This window comes from Quercus robur, chromosome 2 (assembly GCF_932294415.1).
Source record: "Quercus robur chromosome 2, dhQueRobu3.1, whole genome shotgun sequence".
In the NCBI taxonomy this organism is placed as follows: Eukaryota; Viridiplantae; Streptophyta; class Magnoliopsida; order Fagales; family Fagaceae; genus Quercus; species Quercus robur.
This window is the reverse complement of record NC_065535.1, coordinates 19,012,961-19,037,442: the sequence shown is the minus strand read 5'-3', so window position 1 is coordinate 19,037,442 and position 24,482 is coordinate 19,012,961. Positions and strand designations below refer to the sequence as shown.

The 24,482-nt window shown below is 33.9% G+C and overlaps 2 protein-coding genes across 2 annotated transcripts; one reads left to right on the top strand and one right to left on the bottom strand.

The window, feature by feature from the left end:
• Positions 1–476: 476 nt before the first annotated feature.
• Positions 477–12,567, bottom strand: LOC126712765 (uncharacterized protein At1g32220, chloroplastic). Its single transcript, XM_050412224.1, has 10 exons — positions 12,245–12,567; positions 10,609–10,744; positions 10,413–10,501; positions 9,637–9,692; positions 9,494–9,549; positions 7,003–7,096; positions 4,570–4,649; positions 2,888–2,930; positions 2,474–2,565; positions 477–946 (listed from the first exon to the last, which is right to left on the bottom strand). The coding sequence occupies exons 1-10, from the start codon at positions 12,298–12,300 to the stop codon at positions 767–769; spliced, it is 882 nt and encodes a 293-aa protein (XP_050268181.1). The 5' UTR covers positions 12,301–12,567; the 3' UTR covers positions 477–766.
• Positions 12,568–15,209: 2,642 nt separating this feature from the next.
• Positions 15,210–23,670, top strand: LOC126712766 (transcription initiation factor TFIID subunit 10-like). The gene is made up of 6 exons (XM_050412225.1): positions 15,210–15,394; positions 15,533–15,597; positions 17,013–17,075; positions 17,633–17,690; positions 17,772–17,822; positions 23,310–23,670. Exons 1-6 carry the CDS (start codon positions 15,299–15,301, stop codon positions 23,388–23,390), a joined length of 414 nt encoding a protein of 137 aa, XP_050268182.1. The 5' UTR covers positions 15,210–15,298; the 3' UTR covers positions 23,391–23,670.
• The last annotated feature ends 812 nt before the right edge of the window (positions 23,671–24,482 follow it).

The following is a 24,482-nucleotide window of genomic DNA, read 5'->3' as shown; positions in this document are numbered from 1 at the left end:
TAGGGCACTTAGATATGGCTAAACTTTCTATTTAATTTAAAGGTTAGCGTCCAAACTAATCTAGTTTAACATAATAAAGAAACGCACGTAACGATCTATCAGTGGAATCTTTTGAGTTTTGCCACAAGAAATATGAGAGAGACAAAGAGAGAGGTACTTGTTCCTAGTTCCCACTTTCCACCACTTGGTGGATCTGTGACGTTGAGATCCATTTAACAATGCTTCTAATCCTATACCACAGGTGGGTTCTTGTTTCAGAGTTTCCCAAGTGTCAAAAGTCTCATCTCATGGATCTTCTGTGGCACTGGCACTTGCACGTTTTACACATTTTTTTTGCCTATAAAATTTTTTTTTTTCTTAAGGCTATTATGCTTGTGTCACCACCAAAGGTGTTCATGGTAGTTGGTTCTATCTTCTATGGTTTGCGGATCCATACAGCTCATGCACAGAGAAGTGCCCAGTATCTCACATGCACATTTGAAAACAGAAGATAAAGCCTTGATGTACATTTCCCACATGAAAAAGCATGTTAGTCATCAATTTTCAGTCACCAAAATGATTATTCTATCAGTAACAATGGTCGACAAACACATGCGCATAATTAGCGCATGTTATTACATCAAAATCAAGACATGAAATGATCATCAAACCTTTATTCCTCACTAACAGCACAAACCATGTGTTTTTTCATTCAGCAACAATTTTTTAACAGCTTAGAGTCAACTCTATATGGATAAACAAAAGAAAAAAAAAATGACTGACGTTTTTATGATGACTTTTGTTGGCTATAACGTTGTATTCCGGGGACGTCTATGATGCCGGGAGGAAAAACTGGATCCGTGGCTGCTCTAACAGCAACTTGTGCCACTGCGGTAACATTGACAGGAGAAATGAACAGAGGCCCAACGAGTGGCAGCTGGCTCATCGGTTTTGCATGTTGGAGAACCTGCAACGTTTGAGAATAATTTAGTTAAAACTCTGCAAGACATTAGGTTTCTTGAACTAAAAAATTTAAACACAATGGCTATGACTGTTTCCACATGAATCGTATTCTCAAAAAAGCTTTATCACACTATGAGGTCCTTACTGGATCATTAAAATAGAGGAATATGCTGTCAATAAGCACAGAACCTTTTTTGATGTTGGGTTACTGGAAATGGGGCTTGGCATTCAAACTTGGGCTTAAGGCTTCCCAGTCCCCAGTGTCGATATGATTTGGTACCCAGACCTAAATGAATTTTAGGTTGTTTCCCAAGCAGCCAATGTAGAAATTTAAAAGATACATAATATCTCAAAAAATTTTCTAAAAAATGCTTAACTGCCCATTGGGTTCAATAATCAACATTTATACTGAATTAAAAAATTTATAGTATTATAGCAGAGAATGAGATCATTGTTTGACACAAAAAAAGGTCTTATGCAGCGAACAGTTAAGATGCAAATAATTTATGCTGGAAGAAACAGAATTGCTTATATTTTTTAGGGTCCCATTAGATACTTAGGGTCTAGGGATCTTTTACCTACAATATTGAACCTTGAAAAAATTGACTGATTGTTTGGACATGTAAATCCTTTGCAACACATTAATGAAGAATACTACTATAAGACACATTATGGTGCAAAAGAGCCATGTAGCTGATTCCATATAGTTGCTATTCTAGTTGAGCTTCTTAAACTCCCAGTAGTTTGGAATATTAACTACACTCCAGGTGACACAAACCATCTCAAGCTGTTAGAAACTATTCTCCCCCCTCCTTTAGAAGCTCTAAAAGCCTCCAAAATAAATCTAGAGTCCTCAACAAGTAGTCTGGAAGCACTCTGCAAACTTGACTTCAAGAGAGAGAGAGAGAGAGAGATTTGTATTCCAGGCAATGCCAACGGTAGGATGTACTTCCTAGTTTCCAGGCAAATAACACCACCTTAAAACTACCTTACCCTCATATGTGAAGAAAAGCATGGAACACATAACTAACAAGAATATTATTAAAATACTTGTTAAATGATTAAATTCACCATTTTCTAACAGCTTAAACTTTTGGATTTATCATAGTATCAAACCAAGTGGCCCTAAATTTGAAGCATGTCTCCACTTTACCCAATTTAAAAAATAAAAAATCTCACATATTGGGCCCCATTTATTTAGTGGGAGTCTGAGCTCACATGTAAGGAGTGTTAGTTTAATGATTAAACTCAACATTTTCTAACCACTTAAGCTTTTGAGACAAATCATAATTTATCAAGTAAGATATAAGTTGTTAAGTGGAAAGACATGTACTGATTGAGTAATGAACAGTAATTATGGAATTTCGGGTGGAAAACAATGTGATTGCAGAAGAAAGGTGCCCTCTTTGGCTAAATCTAGCTGAACCAGGTACTCATATGAATCAGGCATGTTTTCATCTTGGTTCCAGCATAGATGGGGAACATAAGAAAAAACAAAGAATATATTATATATGATGCACAGTGAGTTTACCATCTCCAAAGGAGAACCGATTACACCTAAAGGTATCTTCATGCTCCCAACACTGCGAGTCCCATAAATAAACCCAGGCCTCAGAATCACTCCTGAAAAAGGGCAGATAACATGCTTTGTCATGCAAATAGAAGTTCCCATTGTACTGAGATCTTAAACTAGTACTTAGACTCCACTGGTCAGCTACAGCAAGATGATAATTTCATATTTCAAGAAAATACTTCAGGATGTAGAACTGAAATATTACATTATAACTGGCAAATATAAGTGACCAATGACAGTTCAAAAGTTCAAGTAGGTCTCAAAGGAATTCCAATTAAAACACACACACACACAAACACATATATATATATATATATATATATTAGGTGTAAAATATAACACCCGTCACCATGAAAGAATGAGAAAGCTCACCACTATAAGGGAATTTGGTTAGCAGCTCCGTCTCAGCAGCTCTCTACATTAAAAAAAAGATGCAACAAAGGATTTTCCATAAGATGAAATTGAAAATTAAACAAACTTTACTTAGCTCAGCTTGTTGTATTCTATGATGCTAGTTTTCGATTTTCTGCTCTCTGCGATGCTGTTTTTGCAGCTTGTTTCAATAAAAGTTTCTCTTGATTATCAAAAAATATATCTTTTTTTTGATAGGTAATCAGAAATTTATTAATAAAGAGAAAAAGAAAAGAAAAGTACAAGTTGTTCATGATGATGAACAACAAGAAAAAAAGAACAAACAACACAGCAAAACAAGAAATCAGGAAACTAAGCTAAGGGAAGACATAAACTCAAAGAGAGAAGAACAATCAGAAAAACCCCAACACCGAGACCATTCCCAAAGACTACGTTGGCATAAAACTTTTAACTCGTCCAATGTCTTCTCATTATCCTCAAAGGAACGACGATTTCGTTCCAACCACACAATCCACATTAAACACCTTGGAACCAAATTCCAAATGTCTGAATTATGTTTCCCAAGCCACTGATGCCAACAAGATAACAAACACGCCACTGATCCTGGCATAACCCAATGAATACCAAAGGCCTGAAGCATAACGGTCCAAAGGGAATGAGTAAGAGGGCAATGAAGAAGAAGATGGGCTACCGACTCCCCATCACAACAATACATACAACACCAAGTAGCCAACGGGCGACCCCTAAGCTAATGATTGTCCAAAGTGAGGATCCGACCATGAGTAGTTGTCCACAAAATGAACACCACTCGCCTAGGAATCTTTGGTTTCCAAACACCCTTCCAAGGAAACAAAGAATTCGAAGCAGTATTCCCTTATATGTTTAAGGTTCTAACTAGCTACACTTGAAAATTTTACAGAAAAGAAAGGACTAATACTTTTTCAGAGAGATAGAGAGAATGACCAAAAAAAAGTAGCTTTGATCATTAGTACACCATTTTATTGGTAGATTACGCTAATGCTTCTGAGCCTTATGTAAATAGAAAGGCATATAATAGGACAGAAATAACCAATGAGCTCTTGCTAATTTGTTGTAATAATAATTAGCGTGTCCTAATTTGTATGTTAATTTCCAATTGTTATGGTCTGCCAGAGCAGTTAACAAAAATTGACTAAATAATTTGTTTCAATGTAAAAATTGATGTCCTTAATTACTGACATTATTATTTCTGGTACTTCTCAACTTAGAGCATTGAAGTAAATGATCTGATTTCTTTTCCTACTATTACTTAAATAGGCAATATCCAATGCACTTTAGAATAAAATGGAAAATAATGACCACACACATTTAAATCATCAAAACCCAAAAATTTTTAAAACAAAAAACAAAAATATTAAATCATACACAATATTAAACCTAAACCATACACATCATAGGGTGCAATTGATGACCCAAGTACAACTTCAATATGGCATTTAAAACAGCCTTCAAAGAGAGAAATGTTTTATAAGGCATTGTTCCAATGCTTGCAATTCTGGATTAATTTTACCAAGAGCCTTGTAGCTCAACCAACATCTCCTAGTGTTTTCAACGAAGATGTCCAAGGTTCAAATCCCCCCTCCCCCATTTAACAATTAAAAAAACTATCCAGAGTTAATTTTCAGATATGATCATTGCAATACCTTTCCCGCATAATATCCTTGCAGTAAGTAATTTGCCAAGCCAAAATCAGTAGCAGAGACATACACAAATCTTTTCACACCTGCAGGATCAAGAGCCAATCACCCAGCAAAAAAAAAAAAAGTAAGAATCCAAATGAATTGAAACAAGCCAAGCTTTGAATGTTCAAGCTTGGTTAAAAGAAATATCTAAGTGATACACGCTCATGTTGAGCTTTAATTACTCAGAGCTCAGGCTGGGTTTGCCAACCATTTAGTAAAGCTTGGGCTGGGCTTGGCTTAGCTTATATAGGTGTATGAGCTCAAGCTTGGGCAATTAACAGCTTGTAATTAAATTTTTGATTGAAAGTATTAAAAAAGTAAATTATTTCAGATTCATTAAATTTCACCAGAAAAATAGATAAAATAAATCAATTGCATGGCATATATAATGTTATTATTAGTCTCAAAATCGAGTTACTTGCAAGCCTTTTTGTTGCCTTGCAAGATACACGATCAGTGCCTCAATTGGTAAGGAATTAGAATACAAAAAATCAAAAAGGTTATCCACAAATCCCCGTTCCCAATCTTGAAAAGGCCTGCTAAATTGAGAAATACAGTACTACTTTCCTCTATCATTTGAATTTCCTAAATACAAGGCAATTGAAACATTCATATCCACTGCCAAATTAAATAAACTAGGGGAATGATGCTTGGGGTAGTGATCTCCACACCATAAGTCTAACCAAAGTCTAACCCAAGTTCCATCCCCAATGGTGAATTTAAGATGTCTAGAGAAAGAATCCCACCTTCCTCTAATAATCTTCCATAAGCTTACCTGATGCAAGCCTAAGGAACGGTTTAAGGTTAGGAGAATTTGTGGATCTAGTGTTTGGAGTTGTGGAAGGAAGGGTTACAGGTTGTGTTAGTGATTAAAGGGTGGTTTGATGAGTTATCAGATAGTTATTTGGTAGATAAAGTACATAGGGTTTTGATAGGTAAAAAAGAAAGGGCTTGATTTGGGGTTGTAAGGAAGAAGTAAAATAGATAATTTTGTGGTGTTTAAGGCCTGTATGACAGTACCCATGAACCAAAAGAAAGAGAATAAGAAAAGAAAGGAGAAAGGGAGATAAAAGTACATGAAGCCCAACATGCCTTATTGCTCAAAACATTCCAGATTTTATCATTCAACTCCATCTATTCTTTGAGTACATTTAGCACAATATATATATATATATATATACACGCTTGGATTCAAGTTATACTTGGTGTAATTCTAAGCAATGTTACACCACTCAATATTTTTTAATTGAATGCAAATTTTGACAAATCTACTGTTAGATTACATTATCTTTATATATCCTCCATGCTTGCAAAATTTTAAGGTGATCAAAAATTAATAGCCATGTCATCAATCAAATTTTTAAATTCAAGTTTTTGTAGTTTAAAATAATGCATAAAAGATGAGTTTATAGATCAAATAGTAAATAACATCCAATTGATATGAAAATTGGCATGATTGTTAAGAATATATAGAAAATGTAATTTAACGGTAGGATTTTCAAAATATGAATTCTATAACAAATTATTAAGTGGTGTAATATTAATATTGCTTAGAGTTACATTGGATGTAATTTGAACTCAACCCATATATATATGTATGATTGGATTCAAATTACACCTGGTGTAACTTTAAGCAATAGTAGACCACTCAATATTTTTTAATTGGATGCAAATTTTGACAAATCCATTGTTAGATTACATTATCATTGTATATTCTCCATACTTACAAAATTTCGATGTGATCAAAGATCAATAGCCATGTCATCAATCAATTGTTTAAATTCAAGTTTTTGTAGTTTAAAATAATGCATAAAAGTTGAGTTTATGGATCAAAAAGTAAATTATATCTGATCGTCATGAAAATCAGCATGCATATTAAGAACATATAGAACATGTAATTCAATAATAAGTTATTGGATGGTGTAATATTGCTAAGAGTTACATCAGGTGTAATTTAAACCTAACCCCATATATATATATATATATATATAAAAGGACTTTTTCTTGTACTAATAGTTTTCGAACTCCTAGATTGACTAGTAAACTAAAAACATAAGTAGGTAATACTAATAACCAATAAAAACTAACTTTTACTATTTTTTTAGTTGTTGGTATCTCCTAAAAAATTCTAAACTCAACTAAACTACCAAAAACCCTTAATTCACAAGGTAGCAAAAATTATAGTTTTGTTCTTCAATACAAAATTGACATAATTTGTTAAATAAACCCAATCTAAAAACTGTTTTAACCTTGTGATATGGATGCATTAGAAAAATATAGTCACTAAATTGATTAAGAGGAGACATTGGGTTCTATGATTTAACACATACTATAGGCAACAACTACTAAGAAAATCCATTTGAGCAGTCCAAATAGTAACAAAAAGATCAATACCTTGTTCTGCAGCAGCTCTTATTGCATTGATGTTTGCAGTCCCATTAATTTTATACATGTGAGAGTTGGAGCCAAAACCACCGACACAGGAGATCTAGGACATAAACTTTAATTAGTGAAGTAGACAAACATCCCTGTAAGACAGAAATGAATCGACAAAATCTAGCAGTAAAGTGGAACCTATAAAGCTAAGGGTAGAAAGCTTAAGAAGGGGGGAGTTTACAATCATTCCCTTCTTCACACACAATATATATAAATGCAGAAACAATTTCAAAGAAGAAAGAAAAAAAATAAAAATAAAAAACCTTCAAATCCACCATCATGAAGACTAGAATATATACAAAACTTTGGTTTTGAACTAAAATCCAGACTCAGATTCAGGCTTTTCAGGTCAGGTGAGGAGGCTTAGATCCACTTATAGTATAAACCTAGATTTCTTCTCACTATCCCATTCGTAAACATCTATTTGCATTGATTTCCACAGTCCCATTAAAATCACACATGAGTCACCAACACAAAATATCTAGGATTTTTTCCATAAGTAAATTCACTGAAAAAGTGCAAAAGGGGGGTGCAACCCTAGTTCATGTGAAATGTACAAAGGAATAGCCAACTAGAGAAAATAAAGAAAAAATAAACAGTACAAGCTAAAGTTCATATCAGCTAGGAAATAGAAGAGTCGAGACAGTGAAAGCGGAATTATTTGATGTCCCCTCATAGAGGGACATGTGGAACAAAAATTTCCGCCGTACAACAAAATGCTCTTTTCTGTAAAAAGCATGTCTAATCTTCTCACTCCAAATGTTCCACATAAAGCAACTGAATTCTCTTTCCAAATATCTCCACTAGCATGTTTACTAGTGCAAATAGATATAAAACCATTGTCCATAACTCATGAGCCATTGGACAATGTAGAAATAAATGATCTATAGATTCACCATTAGCTTTGCATGCATAGCACTAATACATAACTCAATTTGTACATTGTCAAAATCCTCCCCAGGGCTTTTGGTACAAGTGAAGAAAGCAAACCCGGCAAAGCTCTTGCTTTACATAATCTTTTCCATGGAAAGAACCAGTTACCCTCTGATTGCAACATCTTCTAATAACTTTAAACCTGGAAACCGTATGTCTTTGAGGGATACAAAAACATTTTGTCCTCTCCCTCTAATCTAATTTCAGTAGAATAGAGATTATCCAAAACATGCTCCATAGATTCCATTTCCCAATCCTGAAATTATTTGATGAATTAACACTGAATGACTCAATTTGATCAACCCATACAATTTGCAACTCAAGCATCTCTATATTTGCAATCATGAGAAGCTTAGGATATTTTTCCTTGAAAATTTTACATAGCTATGTAAAACCCTTTCTACTCCCACCAGTTCACTAGAGAAGCGAGTGGTGTTATGGTCACATGCTATGCACCATGGAATTCTGAACCAGCTGTATACACCTGCAAGTTCTTTACATAGTTTTCGTCTTTACCCAGCTACATTGGGCCATACATTCCTGAGAAAGACCACACAATACCATCAGAGGCATCTAAATTTACAAAAAACAGAAAATCACCCCCCACCTCTTCCAGTTTTTCTACAACCCCTTTGTCTTATAATACCAAAATGACACATGAAGCCCCCAATGAACTTGAAAAGGGTTAATTTACAAATTGGCTTCCCCAAATGCTCCTCACAATTTCCTGAGTTATTATTTCCCTCTTTGTCTCCTGAATGCTCACAATATCTGCCCTCCAATCTCAGAGGAGATATTAACTTGAGCTACATTATGGCAAAATGAGACCTGTACCATTTCTTGATGCAGAAATCCCACACTCCCCTCTCTTTCCATAATTGATGGATCAATTCCCTTTATCCCTTTGCTGACTCCTTTTGGACCCTGATTCCCTGTTTCTGCTTTTGCTACATTGCTCCTCATATTTTTCTCAATTTTCATGAAGAGTCCAAGCTCCACAAATGAGGTTCCCAGAAATATACTAAACCTATTAATGTGGTTTTTCACCCATTCTATAAAATGAACTTAAACAGACCAGTCCACATCTTGCCATAACTTAAGAAGACCTCCTTTAGTGTATACTACTCTAAACAGCATGGACACTTTCAGCAGAAAAACAGAACATTTTTATTCGGGTTATGTTTAACATCCAAATGTTAAAGCATATTCAGAAGTTGCCACATGATACCTATGTTGGTATTGCAACAAGTCAACAGATTTGATAATCACCAGTGCTGTTGTCAATCAATAGTGGCAAAGCACTAGGAAGAAGAAAACTAAAAGCTCACCCCCCCACCCCACCCTCTCTTTCCCTCCCCCACCTCCACCTATAGCCACAACAGGAAGAAAACAGAAAGAAAAGAGAAGGAACTGAAAAAGAAATTTATGAGACACAAGTCAAAGTATTTCCCCCATCCAAATTAAAAATACATTGTCACCATAATTAGTTTCCATCAAAAGATACAAAACAACTTACAACAGCAGTCGCCCCACTAAGAGCTTCCTTCAATGTATCAGGTAAAAGAAGGTTTCCTGGAAATGGGAAGAATTTTTTGGAGGCATTAAACAAAATCCCAAAAATAAAGTCATCAAGAAATAGGCCAATTCGAGAAGGCATACCTTGATGCCAGGTAATGTGGTTAGCCCAAGAATCACGTATAGATGATCTACCAGACCTAAAAGGAAGAAGAAAAAATTAAGGAAAAGATGGTGAATCTTTAAAGAACCAGAAAGTTCCCACAACGGCTTCTACAGCATTATTAAAATTTTCACTGAAATTGCTGAAATTAAATTTCCATTTTTTTAATCATATGTGCAGGTTTACAAGACATTATAAATGCCTATCTCAACTGATTTGCTCTATACTTATCCAAAAAGAAATAAAAGTCATTTGCTTCATGATAATAAGTCAGCTTAAGAAGACTGACGGACACAAACACATTTGATTCTAAGAAATTGAAAATCATTAACAAAGGTCCAAGTAAATCAAGTCAGTTGCACATATATCAGGGAAATGCAGCATCTGGTAGCACAAGCAAGCAGTGATAGGTAGAAGAACCAAGAGGACAAAATGCAAGATGCACAAAATTATATCATTTCTGGTACTTGCAGCAATGTATACAAATATCAATACTTTGATTTTCCAAATAAAATTATGCATAACTTTCTCGCCATCAGACCATCCTTGGACTTCTACTAATCCAAGTTCATATACGATGAAAATAGATTATACTGCATTTTATGCATTAAAATGCCATTCAAGTTAATATACCAACAGGCCAGTCATATCCAAAATGTCTTTAGCATAAGCAGGCACATTAAGTTGCATCCACCTAGATAAGAACCACTGGCAACAGAGACAAAAAATATTTATGAAAATATTAAGAGTTCTGTACCTGCTGAGGCTAGCAACAGTCAATCCCCGATCTAAAGCTTCTCTACAAACATGTGATCCAACAAATCCACTTCCACCCAACACAAGTAACTGAATCAAATTTCATTCAAGGCAAAGTCAAGAGAGCACAAGAATCCATACAACATGATTAATGGATTACAAAATTCATAGTAATCTGCATCCTCACAGTGTAATACCTTCTGTGTTGGAGGTGGGGGAACATCTACCGTCTCTGCTTCCTCAACTTTGGACGCTTTGTCAACCTTGAATGGTTCATCAACCTTGGTAGAATCTGTTGTCATATATCTCCCATTTCCGGATACAGCCATTGTACTATATTAATTGGAATGAGAATATAAAAAAAAAATTAACATCATAGTAAGCATGAGTGAACCATATAGTCAACCTGCTATCTCAATTGAACATAAGATACAAATCCACTATTATGTTATAGAACAAAAGCAACTAAAGTCACTTGACCTAATAGCCCAGCCAATGATGTCAAAAGAGATTAAAAAAAGTGCAACTCATTACAACATGAGCAATATTTATTGAAGAAACATAGCTTTACAAAACGTTTGTTATAATAACACTAACATTTCAAAAGTAGTACCTGAAAGCTACATAAAATGCAAGACCTAAAATATTTGACATGACCAGTGGCATAAGCTAAGCTTCATTAACAGGGTTATGAAAAGGTGAAGCAGCTGATAATACAAACACCAAGTGGAATAAAAAATAAAAATAACAACTACAGAGCTAACAATGACATCCACATTCAAAATGGGCTCACCTATAATTAACAGACATTTGCACAATTTGAGTTTCCCATATTGGCAAGTATAGTTTGGATATTATAAGGATCAGTAGCACTATGATGCAGCACAAAAATAAGAAAAGGTTGGATATTGTTCTACCTAGGCAAAACCCTTGATTCCACCAGAAAATAAAAGGATCTGTCAACAAATATTTTGAATGAACCATACCAATCACTTCTTCTACTTTTTTTCACCTGTAAGCCTATTTATATCATAAACTTTAAATGTCATTAACATTAAACAGACCCAAACCAATAGGTGTCCAGCTATGGCTGTATTTTGACAAGTAAAGTCACAAAAGCTAAAAATAAATAAAAGCCCCCGTTGCTCCCCTTCCTCTTCCCTCCAAATATCTTGATCACATTGGCATTGTTAGGCTGCAAAATCAATTTATCTCCGAATCATTGCCAATAGCCTTATAGTTCAACTGACATCTTTTGGTGTTTACAACGTAAACATCTAAGGTTCAAATCCCCCAACTATCGAATTATAAAAAATTAAAAAAAAATCACCAAATTATAGATTCAGTCATTCCAGCGTTGAGTGTACACTCATTAATAAGAATCATTAACAAAACAAAAACTTATATATATATATATATATATTTATATATTAAAAAAAAAACCACAATTAAAATAATCAAATGAAATTCAATAACGTATACAAAAAAACAAAAAAAGTGAGTTAAACACGTACTACATGTAACAGTTTCTAGACAACCCAGTTTCACATATTTTTCAAAAACTTTAGTTTCACAGCAATATCCTACAAACTTTAATTACTAAAAAATTAGAAGCAAATGAAACCCAGAAATTTCACAGACCCAGTTACTTTTATATCCAAATTCATCAATGCAGTCGAACCCATGTCATCTATCAGACAAAAAAAATTACAGCACATACATAAACTCATACAATACAGAAAAATGTTGCCATAAAAACCCCATAATTAGTATTAAAAACCCAAGTAGTATTTGGGTCAAAATGTAAAATTGTTACAGAAAAGAGAGACTTACTTGAGTCTGGGAATCGATTGTTTTGAAAAGATCAACCGAGAAATAACTGACCTCATTTGATATTGCCCCTTTTTTTTCTTTCTAAAGTTGATATTAGCTATGAAATTCTCTCTCTCTCTCTCTCTCTCTCTCTGTTTGGTTTTTTCTTCACTGAAGCAGAAGTGGGAATCAAAGATTGCCGTGAGGCACAAGTAGTGAATGGAGACTGAGGCAAGTGGGTTCACGAAGATGAAGAACAGTTTGGTTCAGAGAGACACATGGCGGGTGGTACTGCTGACAGGTAAGGTAGCACATGTGGCTCAACGTAAGCCTAGAGAAACTATTGTAGGCTTTGTAGCGGAAAACTCTGTCTATGGTGTTTTGGGCCGACTAGGTTTTGCCATGTAGCTGGGCTTAGGACCCCAAATAAATCATCACCATCTATGCATCTTATATTAATAGCTAAAACTTAAAAAGAAAATTCAATTAGGTCCTATAATTGAAGTCTAATTTTGTGTTGTGTTTTAAATTATTTATTTTTAAAGAGAGTTTTACTTCATTGAAGTGAATTATTGTATATAAAAACTATTGAATTTAGAATTAATTAACATAATTTTTTTTAAATTGACAATTTACATTTTCTACCTAATAATATTTTTACATGGCTTTTTAAAAAGTTAAAAAATATATATAAGAATGACTATTAATAATATTTAAGTTATATATATAAGAATTATACTATGTATATTAATGTATATCGTTTAAGTATATCTATGCATATGCATGAGGTTATAAGCTAATTTAAAAAATAATAATAATAAACACAATCTTATATTATTTGGATTTGAATTCTAAAAGGATTTCTGTAAATTCTCATGTTTGTACGTCATCACATTTTATTTAAATTTAAGAATATATTGGTTTCCATAGTGTCCACAAAATTGTAACAATTAAAAAAATGTTGAATGTTAACCCATATTTTAATTCTCTACCTCACGTGTGGGAGAGTGGTAAAAATCTAGAAGTTATGTTTAGATGGTATTTTTCTCTAAGTACTCAAAAAATTAGAAAATTAGGTGAATTAAGCAAATCTTAGAAGTTGGTTAACAAGGCTAAGAGTTATGTAGTTCAGTATCACAACTTGTTTTCATTCATTAGAAAAAATAAGGGTTAAATTCCTCTATTTCATTGTTGTAATTATTGAATTATTAAAAAATAAAAATAAAGGACATTGCTTAACAAGTATGGTTTTTTTTTTTTTTGAGAGAATAACAAGACTTTGTTTAGCCACATTGTTTTTCTTAAACTAAGGTTCTCTAATTTTTGGAAGCTATAAGATTTTTCATCTAACTAGGTGCAATTTTCTACCATTCTGTCGCTCTCCAGTCTCCCCCTCCAAATCTAGATGATATAGTCAAAGCGTCTATATATAGATTTTGTCCCCTTAAAAGCATGAAAAACATAAAAAGGCAAAGCTTGAAGAACTAATTTGATTGGGGTTATTAATATATGTAATTTTCAAGTAGGGTTACCATGTAAATACAAGTGCGTCATCGGAGAGAAGGCATGACAGAGGGAATAAAACTCAACATGACATACTTAAAACATAAGATGGGGATTTATTACTTTGTATAATAATTGTACGCAACATCCTCTCACATAAAGGGATAGCCTCACAAGTGTAGAACCTATCTCTAAGATGAGGTGATAGTATCATAATTCAAACATATAATTGTGGCATGAATATCCTATAGTTATAGAGATTTAAAATCACAAGGTAGTGTCTAGGACTTAATGACAAGTTTCATAGAAAATTAAGAATGAAACATCACGCGGCCATTCTATTGCTAAATGACTTCTTAAACCAGGGACACACGTCTATGACATAGGATTAAGGCTTGGCGTAATAGCTAGGATTATTGCACCATACAATACCTTCTCAACAGTTCAAATTAAAAGTAAAAAAGTTAATTTTTGATATTAACCATTAGATCAAGGAAGTTAAAAAAGTAAAAAAGTTGAGAGTTAAAAAAAAAAGTTAATAATTTTGAAAAAGTGAAAATGATGTGAGAGGAATTGCATAGTGCAATAGCTACGACTATTGTATCGGATCCTAATCCCTATGACATATGCCACTAGTTTGGGATTTACTTACAACTTACACAATATTGTCAGTTGCTTATATTAATTTGAAGATTATTTATTAGTTGCTACGTGGTCAAGTGCCTCCTATCGACTTAGCTATAACCATCTACTCAAACTCTTACCCCCAAGCACACTTTGTGAATTGGAGGTGCCAACTTGTCTAAAAGGTGCGGTGGTGTATAGTACTTCTCTTATAGTTAGACCTTTTTTTTTTTTCCTATTTATTTGATTTTCAAGAAGAATTTCGCTAGAGAGCATTATTCAAAACTATTTAGGTATCTAAATTCATTTGGAACTCAAATATTTTAAACTCAAGTTCCTTAAAAAAAACACCTAGAAACTTAAAATCATCTTGAATTAGGTTTTTTCTTCATAAAATTTGAGTTTGTAAAAATCAAGTTTCAAATGACAATACATGATTTAATAGTTTGAAATGATGTTTTTTAACGAAATTGTACTTGAAAATCAAATATCAATTCTGTGAAAAATAAAATAAATAAAACCACCCAAGGTGGGTCCCTCAAAGGTTAAAGCGAATGTAATTTATACAACAAAAATGCTAGGACCATAATATTTGATACAAAATTACAAATTACTCATGTTGTAAGTGGTGAAGTAAAAATTATGAGTGTATATAGATCCACAACTCCCTAACTTACACACTTGCCATTTAGTTGTGGACAAAAGTTTTGGCAAAGTTGCGGCAAAAATTTATTTATTTTTTTATGGGACAAAAATTTACAGTATTTATTTATTTATTTTTGATAGAACAAAAATTTATTTTATTTTAAGAGAAGTTGCTTAAAAAATTGTGGCACTCGTTTAGTCTTTGTATAATACAAAGTCCACGGAGGGCAAAATCAGGAATATATAATTCCACTCAACGATTCGCAAATCACAAACACAGCTCCAGCGAGGGAAAGGGAGAGGATGAACCATAATAAGCAACAATCAAGCGATGGTGGGCACGACGATGACGCTGCGCTCTCAGATTTCCTCGCATCCTTAATGGATTACACTCCCACTGTAACTCTCCTTTTATTTTAAAAAATAATACTGCCCTTTCTCTTTTCTCCTGGGAAAAAAAATCCCAATCTAAACCGTTTTCAGCTTCATATTGATATTAATTGAACTGTTTTGTACCGAATGGAATTTCACTTTCAGATACCAGATGAGTTGGTGGAGCATTTCTTAGCTAAGACCGGCTTTCAATCTCCCGATCTTCGACTGTAGGTACTTTCTATTCATCTTCTTTTAATGTTACATTTTCAAATAGTGTCGATGAACTGAAAATAAAAATAAATTTTTAGAAATTTATTTTATTTTGTTCTTTCTGTTTTGTAGGATTTGATAATATGTGGTCGGTAATTTTCTTTGAATTTATAAAATGGTATTTTGCCCTTCTAAATTTGATGGGCTTATTTTTAATTTTTTTTATTTTTAATTTTATGGAACTTATTTGTGGCAAAGGCTATCCTTTGGAGATTCTCTTTAGAAACTATGTTCATTGTTTGGAAATGCATATGTTTTGCTAACAGATTATTATTATTTCTTTAGAAAAGATTGTAGTCAAATGAAAGCATAGTAGAGTATTAGTTGACTTTCACATTGTTGTCTTAAAAAAACCAGTTTATGTCGTCGTTGGGAGGTAGATATAATAAGAAAAAGGAAGATCATGTAGGTGTCAGTCAACTTCTTGTTCACATAGTTATTTTTGTGGTAGGGATGTCCTGCCAAAGGTTAATATGATCACCGAGAGTCTGCGTGATCATAAAATCTAAGTAGTCTAGTTAGCACAGGGAAAGCCAGATTCTCTTTTACAGTTGTAGTGGATGTAATTTAGCAAAGGGAAATTTATGAAGGTGTGCAAATTATGTTACGCAGAAGGGACAATCTCTTTATGCCCGTGCACTTTTCCTTTTGTGCTAGTCTTTTGAGTTGTTTTTCTCCTATTTCTCACTATCATATAGCTACAAGTGTTTGATTGAAGTTAGTGGTTCAAATTTCTGTAGAATAATTAGGATATCTTGATGATTTTGTCTATTATTATTCACAACCATCAATCAATTGATAGTTAAAAGCTTATGTTTGTGATGTGGTTGACTATTTTCATTGTTTATTGTCAATGTATTCCGAGTTTAAAACATTTCCCTTTGAGCTGGATATTTTAAGAGATAATAATCAAGTTTTGTTTTTATTTATTTATTTATGAAATTGGATGTTTAAGCCCTTGAGCCATAGCTTAGGTTGAGAACTTGGATGGGTTTGGATTCAGCTAGGCCTTTAGTTCAAGTCTTCTTTCATGAATGGGCTCTAGCTCAAATGGCATATTCTCCCTTTGTAAGAGTGAGGTGGAGGGTGAGGTTGTGGATTGAGACCCACACTGTGCAAGAGTAAATTATTGATAAAAAAAAGTTTAAATCTTCTTAAAAGAGGAAAAAGAAAAGAAAAGAAAAGATATCATATATTCTATATCTCATGATCTCTATCTCAAATGACACTTCCTCTTTCTAGAATAGTGGATAGATGGGGAGGATGTGGGTCCAAAAAATAAAAATAAAATATTTGATGTTATATGCCCTTGGAATTTTACTTTTCCTGTTAAATCCTGTCTAATTAAATTTTATTGGCTTCATTTTTGCAGAACTAGGCTGGTAGCCGTTGCTACGCAAAAATTTATAGCTGAGGTTGCAAGTGATGCTCTTCAGTATGCTACTTAACACTAATGCTATTTCATCACACACATGTATACATGCAAATACATCAATATACACATGCAAACATAAAATACAATTCTTTTCTATGATCTAGGAATTTAAACTGCAATGCATGTTTAGGTTTTGAAGGAGAGGTGTAGCGGTGGGAGTAGAAGTTGGTGAAGTCTTTGTACTTGACATATATATGTATATATATATAAAACCAGTTATTTTGGACATGTAGGGATGTGGGGCTACATTAGATGCTTTCAGCAATTATTTTCTGTGCGTTTGGCTTCTTATACCTCAATCAAGCTACTTCAAAGTGCAAACTTAGACCTTTTATGCGTTTGTCTAGGGCCCTAGGCATAGAGAAATTGTACCTGGGTTTTGAATCTGTGTATTTTTTGGGTTAGTTTGGATCCAACCCTGTTGTCAATTGATTCTAAGATTTTTTCATGGAGTATTTATGGGTCATCCTCTATACTATCAACTCAAAATTGCACCCCTTAGTAGTTGCTTTTCTACTTAGTTATTAATTGTTTACTTCACATGATATGTAATATAGGCAATGCAAGGCAAGACAGGCTACTGTAGTTAGGGACAAAAGGGATAAGCAGCAAAAGGTGCTCCACATTCACTCTTTCTGTACATTTGTTTTTATATCATGATTATTTCTGGCTAGTCTAAGGCTTTTCTGGGAACAGGATAAGCGCCTTGTATTGACGATGGAGGACCTCTCAAGGGCACTGCATGAGGTAAGTGTTAAAGTGTTTTTATAACAAGTGTTTTGGATTGATGTAGCTTAATTGTAACTTTGGATGCTAACTTTTTAAATTTCAAGTTGAATTTAACACGAACTTTGGATATTTGTGAAAAGATACACAAATATGCAGCTATATGATTATTTTATATATACAACTACTGGGATAAATATTGGCTTAAATATGTTAATTGAGCAGCATATATTTGGTAGACCAACCATAGGTGAAAAAATGCAATATCCATATTTGGTATTTTTTTTTTGATATAACACTATAAAAGAAAATAAGACACTTGAACAGAGCGGACCATGGAGAACAGGATTTCAAATAAATAGATGTAAAGTAGTTGGGGTTTTACTGAATGTTCTTCTCTCTCTGACTTTATGTCTTCACTTAGCTTAGTTTCCTGATTTCTTGTTTTGCTGTGTTGTTTGTTTTTTTTCTTGTTGTTCATCATCATGAACAACTTGTACTTTTCTTTTCTTTTTTCTCTTTATTAATAAATTTCTGATTACCTATCAAAAAAAAAAAAAAAAAGTAGTAGAAGGAAAAAAACTTGAAGTTGAGTGTAGGATTGTATGATCTTACGATCTGAAAGAATAAACAATTTGGATGGGATAAAAATTCACTTTCTGGTGGGACTGTTGTAGGATTGCTTTCCAAGTCATAGGATCGTGTGAAATCTTGAATAGGAATTTTGGGTAAAAGATTAGCTGAAATCTAGGAGTACTTTTAAGGAAAGAACAAATTCATACTTTTGGCCTTTTTTCTTGGGAGTCCCTTTTTGTTGGGCATCTTGTGGAAGCCCATTAAGATTAGACCAGCCAAATGGCCACTAAAGTATAAGGCATGTTCATATCATCATATGTGTTTTAAAAAATTTGTATCTGAATATGCCTAGAGCCTTTGACGGGTGCTTAATAAATCACATGATGTAAGCCTTTCTAGCGGATTACATCTTCTGCCATGATGGGGCTGTTCATTGGACTATTATGTTTATTTGATCCTTTCATGATTGGGAGTTGAAATCCTTCACTCCTTTTGATCTCCTAAATTCTTCCAATATTAAGAGGATAGGAGCAGGGTGGATGAAGTGAAGAAACACATCACAAGTAATGTGTGATTGTAAAATACCTATTAAGTTAAATGGTAAATTTTATAAGATTGCTATATGGCCAACTATGCTCTATGGTACCAAATGTTGGGCTGTTAAGACGTAATGTATCCATAAAATGAGTGTAGCTTAAATGGGTAGGGTGGATAAAGTGAAGAAGCACATCACAAGTAATGTGTGACTATAAAATACCTATTAATTTAAATGGTTAATTTTATAAGATTGCTATATGGCCAACTATGCTCTATGGTACCGAATGTTGGGCTGTTAAGACGCAACATATCTATAAAATTAGTATAGCTGAAATTAGAATGTTAAGATGAATAAGTGGAAATACACAGAAAGATAAGATTCAAAATGAGGAAATTCGCTTAAAGATAGGGATGTAGTCCCTATTGATGAAAAGATGAGGGAGTCTCTTGAGATGGTTTGGTCACGTTTAGAGGAGCGCGATTAATGAACTAGTAAGAAAGAGTGAGTTGATCTAAGTTGTGGGAATGAAAAAAGATAGAGAAAGAGGAAGAGGAAGGCCGAAAATTACCTTATTAGAAGGAATGAAAAAGGACATGTCAATTAGGGAAGTAATAGAGAGCATAACTTCAGATAGAATAGAATGGAGGAAAAGAATTCATGTGGATGACCCTAATTAATTTGTTGAGGATCCATAGCGAACCCTAAAAAATTTGGGACTAAGACTTTGTTGTTGTTGTCGCCATTGTATTCCTTTATGCAATATGTGTACTATTTGGAGAGGACACAACAATTGCATGTTCGAAGGGACAGAGTGATCCCCATTGGAGTTAAAATTTTTGTTATTACATGGTATGTATGAAAGTTTTGGATTTGTTACTTATCACTATCAAAAGTTTTTTTGGATTTGTCATTTTTGTACTTTTAATAATATTTTTAGCAATCCCTGTACACGTCCAGACTACATAGGTTCAGATGTTTCTCTTTTTTTTCTTTTGAATATAAATTTTCAGTTACTTATCAAAAGTAAAAGTAAGGTATTTGATGACGTGGAAAAAAACCATAGATATGGCCCAAATGAATAGTTTCATAGGTACTGATACATTGCAATAGCTTATAACAAATGCATTGGCCAAAGGATTGAGAAAGAAAAAAAAAAAAATAGAATGTGAAGCAAGACAGGTAATCAATTGGTCACTAGCTTGAGTGTGACCTCAAGTGGAGGGATTGGTTTTAAATGACCTCCCATTATTTTGGCATGAATTTTATCAATTTATTTATAAGTATGAATTTTATCATTTAGAACATAAGTGTTTAAATGACTCCTTGAAGTAAAAGGAGGTTAAGGCTATGAGATAGCATTGGTGTGCCTTGTGGAGACTCAGGTTAAGATGCAGTAATGGAGAATGCTTTGAGGGTCAAGAAAATAAAGGAACATATGGTATCTGGATGGGGTCTTCTAAATAATTATGAGAATATTTATTTGGGAAGAATTTGAATATGCTGGGATAAAGATATCTAAATATTTCTTTGCTGCAGAAGCCTGAATAGGTGATGCATTGTGTAGTGGAAATTAATAGTGATTCTTTTTATGCTTCCTTTGTGAAATGTTCAAATAATGGGATATTAGGAGGCAATTATGGAGTGAACTAAGATCCTTTAAGGCTTACGTAGGTGATAAATCTAAAGTTAAAGTGGCTGTCAAGCCAAACAGCACCCAATTGCTGAGTTGTCAACCGCTAGCAACCACCATCAATTTTGGGTCTTCCTCACACTAATGGTGTTAGGAACACAATAGTGGTTTGAGTGTTCTTTCGGAAATCCTAGTAGAATCTTGAATAGGAACAATGAGGGATTAGAGTTTCTTGGATCTTGGGTTTGGTTTATGGTTGAATGCGGAAGTGTGGATGTGAGTAGTTGATAGTTTGGAGGACTTGGATGAGGGATTTAGAACATGGGAGGGTCAGCCAAGGCTAGGGAAGAAAGTATGGATGTGATTTGGGATGGGTTCTTGAAGGAAAATGACTTAGGGATTGATGGTAATGCAATAGCATTTTGGAATAGAAAGCAGAAGATTGATGGTTGACTTGGTTTGAATGAATGTATGAGTTGAGATACTTATCAAAAAAAAAGAATGTATGAGTTGAGACATAGAATGTGTTGTGACTTCTTTGATAGAGCCACTTTCTCCTATTGAGACCTCTAAGGGAGTCTCTTCCTCCAATCAAGGCAATTAAGTTTGAGCAACAAATTGGTAATTTCATTCAATGAATTGGAAGTGTGATTGCAATTTGATCATTTATAGAACCATAGAGCTAATCCTATTGGCCCACATTACCTCATCTTATTGGTTCTATTATTCCCTATGTGCAACTAATAATTCCAGCATGTCAAAAATTATTAACATGTGATAAATGTGATTAGCATGCTAGGAATTGTAACTACCTACTCTATCTTATCCTACTAACAACTAACCAACTCAAGCTAATCATGTGTACTCCTAGAATCTCTACAATCTGAGATCTTAATTGTCATCCCAAGCCGACCGATCAAAAAAAAAAAAAAAAAAAAAGTCATCCCAAAATTAATCATGTGCATGGAAGTGATAGAGAACAACCACTTGAAAACAGAGAGAACTGAGCAAGGATTGCCAATCCTAGGCCTAAGTGCTGTCTGGCACTTAGGTCTAGGAACTCTAAACTTCTTCAAGTTCTGCCCTCGTGTTAGGTCTAGGAACTCTAAACTTCTTCAAGTTCTGCCCTCGTTCCTCAAATCAGCTTGTGTTCCCTATCAGTTGGGCTCAATTTTTGCAAATCCCAATACATCATTGCCAAATTGCGATAGAAACCCACAAGTTCGTTGCAACGTCCCTAAAACCTCCATCACTGTTGATGTCCATCAATTCATCTACCATTCTTGGGTTGATCGTCAGTCACAAACATCTAATGGAGCTATTGGTTTCGGAGAGGCGTGGTTGATGGATTGATTTTGGTCATGATACCAAAATTTGACATGGCACAAATCAAAATTAATGCCACATCAAAATCGAAGAACATAAAAATAAAATATCCAAGAAATCAATACCTAAGTTCGCTTGGAATCAGCTTGGAATCAACACCAAGTGAGGAAACAAACTTAGGAATCAAAACCTAGAGTTGATAGGAATCAATATCAAACCATTGAAAAAACTTCAGCGGAAATTTTATTAATCTAGCAAATTATATACTACTATAATTTACCCTAATTCTAATTTACTTAGGAAATCTCAATTATTGAATTACAAAAAATACAATTGACACTAGAAAATTAAATAAAAATACTATTAATGTTATTAACTAATAAGACCTAAATAAATTCAAACAGACCAATAGAAAAAAAATTACAATTGACTTCTTAAATAAAACTGTTTTTGTGCTTCCCACATCAAACTCACTCATGGATGAGAGGTAGTTTGGAGGTAAGAACAATTGAAGGGAAAAAGGCTCTTAGCAGCTCGCCATAGTTTTTTGGTGGGGAGGATAGGTATTTTTTTTGGATATGTTTCGGGCAAAGTAGAGTTTTTCTCGTAAAACTGCGTATACACAGTAAATTAAAGTAACCATTTGATATAGACTTTGATGAGACATTACATGCATCCATCTATAAAAAGGAAGTATTGAACAAGGTTTCTGATTTTGGGGTTTTGAGAGAGGCGATTGGTAAGTAGACTGACTCTCAACTTTGGAGAGGTTGATTTTCGGACTCAAACCAGTGACTCTTCGTTTGGGTAAAGAGAATATTTGCCATCACAGCAAGGTCTGACATGGGTCCATCTATTCTTTTGTAAACTATATCCTGTGGAACTGTTCTGTGACCAGTATAATGCTTCACCTTGTTGATTCACTATCATATCCTGTCATTTCTCAGTAACCATGCATTCAGTAAAATGTTTTATTTTTCTTAGAACCTATACTAATGACAGCTGACAGATTTTATATGACAATGGACACATTTTATTGGGGCAGTGTTGTGGGTAAACACCCATGGAAGCATAACCCACATTAGATACACAGACGTAAGATCATTATGTTATATACTCCGATATGAATAGAAGCATTTTTTTTTTTCCAATTATTTTAGGGCAAATGGAATATAATTTTTCAATAGCTTTGGATCCATTTATTTAAAGGTGACACTAGAAATAATTGAATGCCAGTTATGTCACTTTGTTGGTGTTTAGAATTGTTCTAGATGCCATTGTCACTGATTTAGATGTTCTATAGTTCTTTCCCTTGATTGTAAAGTGCATACTGGTTTTGCTATTATTTTCAGCATCTTAGTCATCATCATAATCAGAAACCGATCCAATGGTTACCTTTTTTTTCGTAATTAATCCCTTAGTTGTTGTTAATAAGCAGCATGGCGTGAATGTGAAGCACCAAGAGTATTTTGCTGACAGCCCTTCAATTGGTATGGATCCTGCTTCAAGAGATGAGTGAGTATTGGATTGGATCTATGCCAGAAGTTTAAATATACTATACCCTATTTAGGGGTTTCAAAAATACTGCGAGAAGCTGAGGTTCACTGTATCTTTATCATTATGTTAGCCAATGGAGATATGTCTAATATCCAGTACCTGCTATTTTTCATTCATGCATTATATTGTGAAAAAGTGTGTTAATTTTATAGTTATGTTAACTAGAAATCCTTCCCTTTGTCTGTATATTTTTTTTCCGTCTTTCATTTATTCTATTGGGACAAAGTCTTTTGGTTCTATAATTACTTGAATTCTGCAATACAGTCCTTCACAAATTTTTTTTTTTTTTTGGGCAAATTGATCCCTGTCCAAATTCAAGTTAACAGAATTAATGTCGTATATCAAATTGCTGATATAGTAATAACATCCCTTGTGTACTAAATTATTTTAGTTATGTTTTAAATAAAATATATATTATTAATTAACAAAAAGTGGACCTCTCTCTTCCTCTCCCAAACCCTAACCCCAACCAACCCTCTATAAGGAAGCTAGTTTTGTTGCCCACAATATTGTAAAGTCATTAAGTGGGTTCTTTTGTGTAACCGTGAGGGGAACATCCCCCATCTCTGCCATCCTCGATTTTTGTTTGGGGAGTTGGGAGCAAGATAGTCAAGGCTCTCTTTGGTAAAAGGTTTTTAGTAACGTAGTTTGTATTTTTTAAAAATATGTAATATTATTTAAACACTATTGGCTAATAAGCCTTAATGTTTCCTTTCTTTGTAATTTTGTTTCACTTTTTAATTTTAATGAAAAGTATTATTTAAGGATGAAGGGCCAAAACCTTATGGATGATAATCACCAAGGATCTAATGATTGCTCACCCAACCTATAGTGCATGTCATACCAACCGTTGGGTTCCAAGCCTCGTTTAAAAAAAAGGGTTGGCCCATTATCCATCTGGGACAAGCTCAAGACTACAAATGAAGGCTATTCCCCAGCTCATACCAACATCAAAGTGACTTGCTAAAGAATTAAAAAACAACAGCCCGAACCTTATGCATGACTCATACACATGGGACAAGCTCAAGACTACAAAAGAAGGCTGTATGGAAGC

Bases quoted from the DNA above. Each gene is read 5' to 3' on its own strand.
- LOC126712765 (XM_050412224.1), bottom strand. From the start codon at position 12,300: ATGAGGTCAGTTATTTCTCGGTTGATCTTTTCAAAACAATCGATTCCC. The intron at 9,550-9,636 runs GTATGCCTTCTC...TCCCATTTCCAG, and splicing joins CCACATTACCTGGCATCAAG to GAAACCTTCTTTTACCTGAT. The intron at 2,566-2,887 runs GTGAGCTTTCTC...GCCCTTTTTCAG, and splicing joins AACCAAATTCCCTTATAGTG to GAGTGATTCTGAGGCCTGGG.
- LOC126712766 (XM_050412225.1), top strand. From the start codon at position 15,299: ATGAACCATAATAAGCAACAATCAAGCGATGGTGGGCACGACGATGAC. The intron at 15,395-15,532 runs GTAACTCTCCTT...TTTCACTTTCAG, and splicing joins TAATGGATTACACTCCCACT to ATACCAGATGAGTTGGTGGA. The intron at 17,076-17,632 runs GTATGCTACTTA...TATGTAATATAG, and splicing joins GTTGCAAGTGATGCTCTTCA to GCAATGCAAGGCAAGACAGG.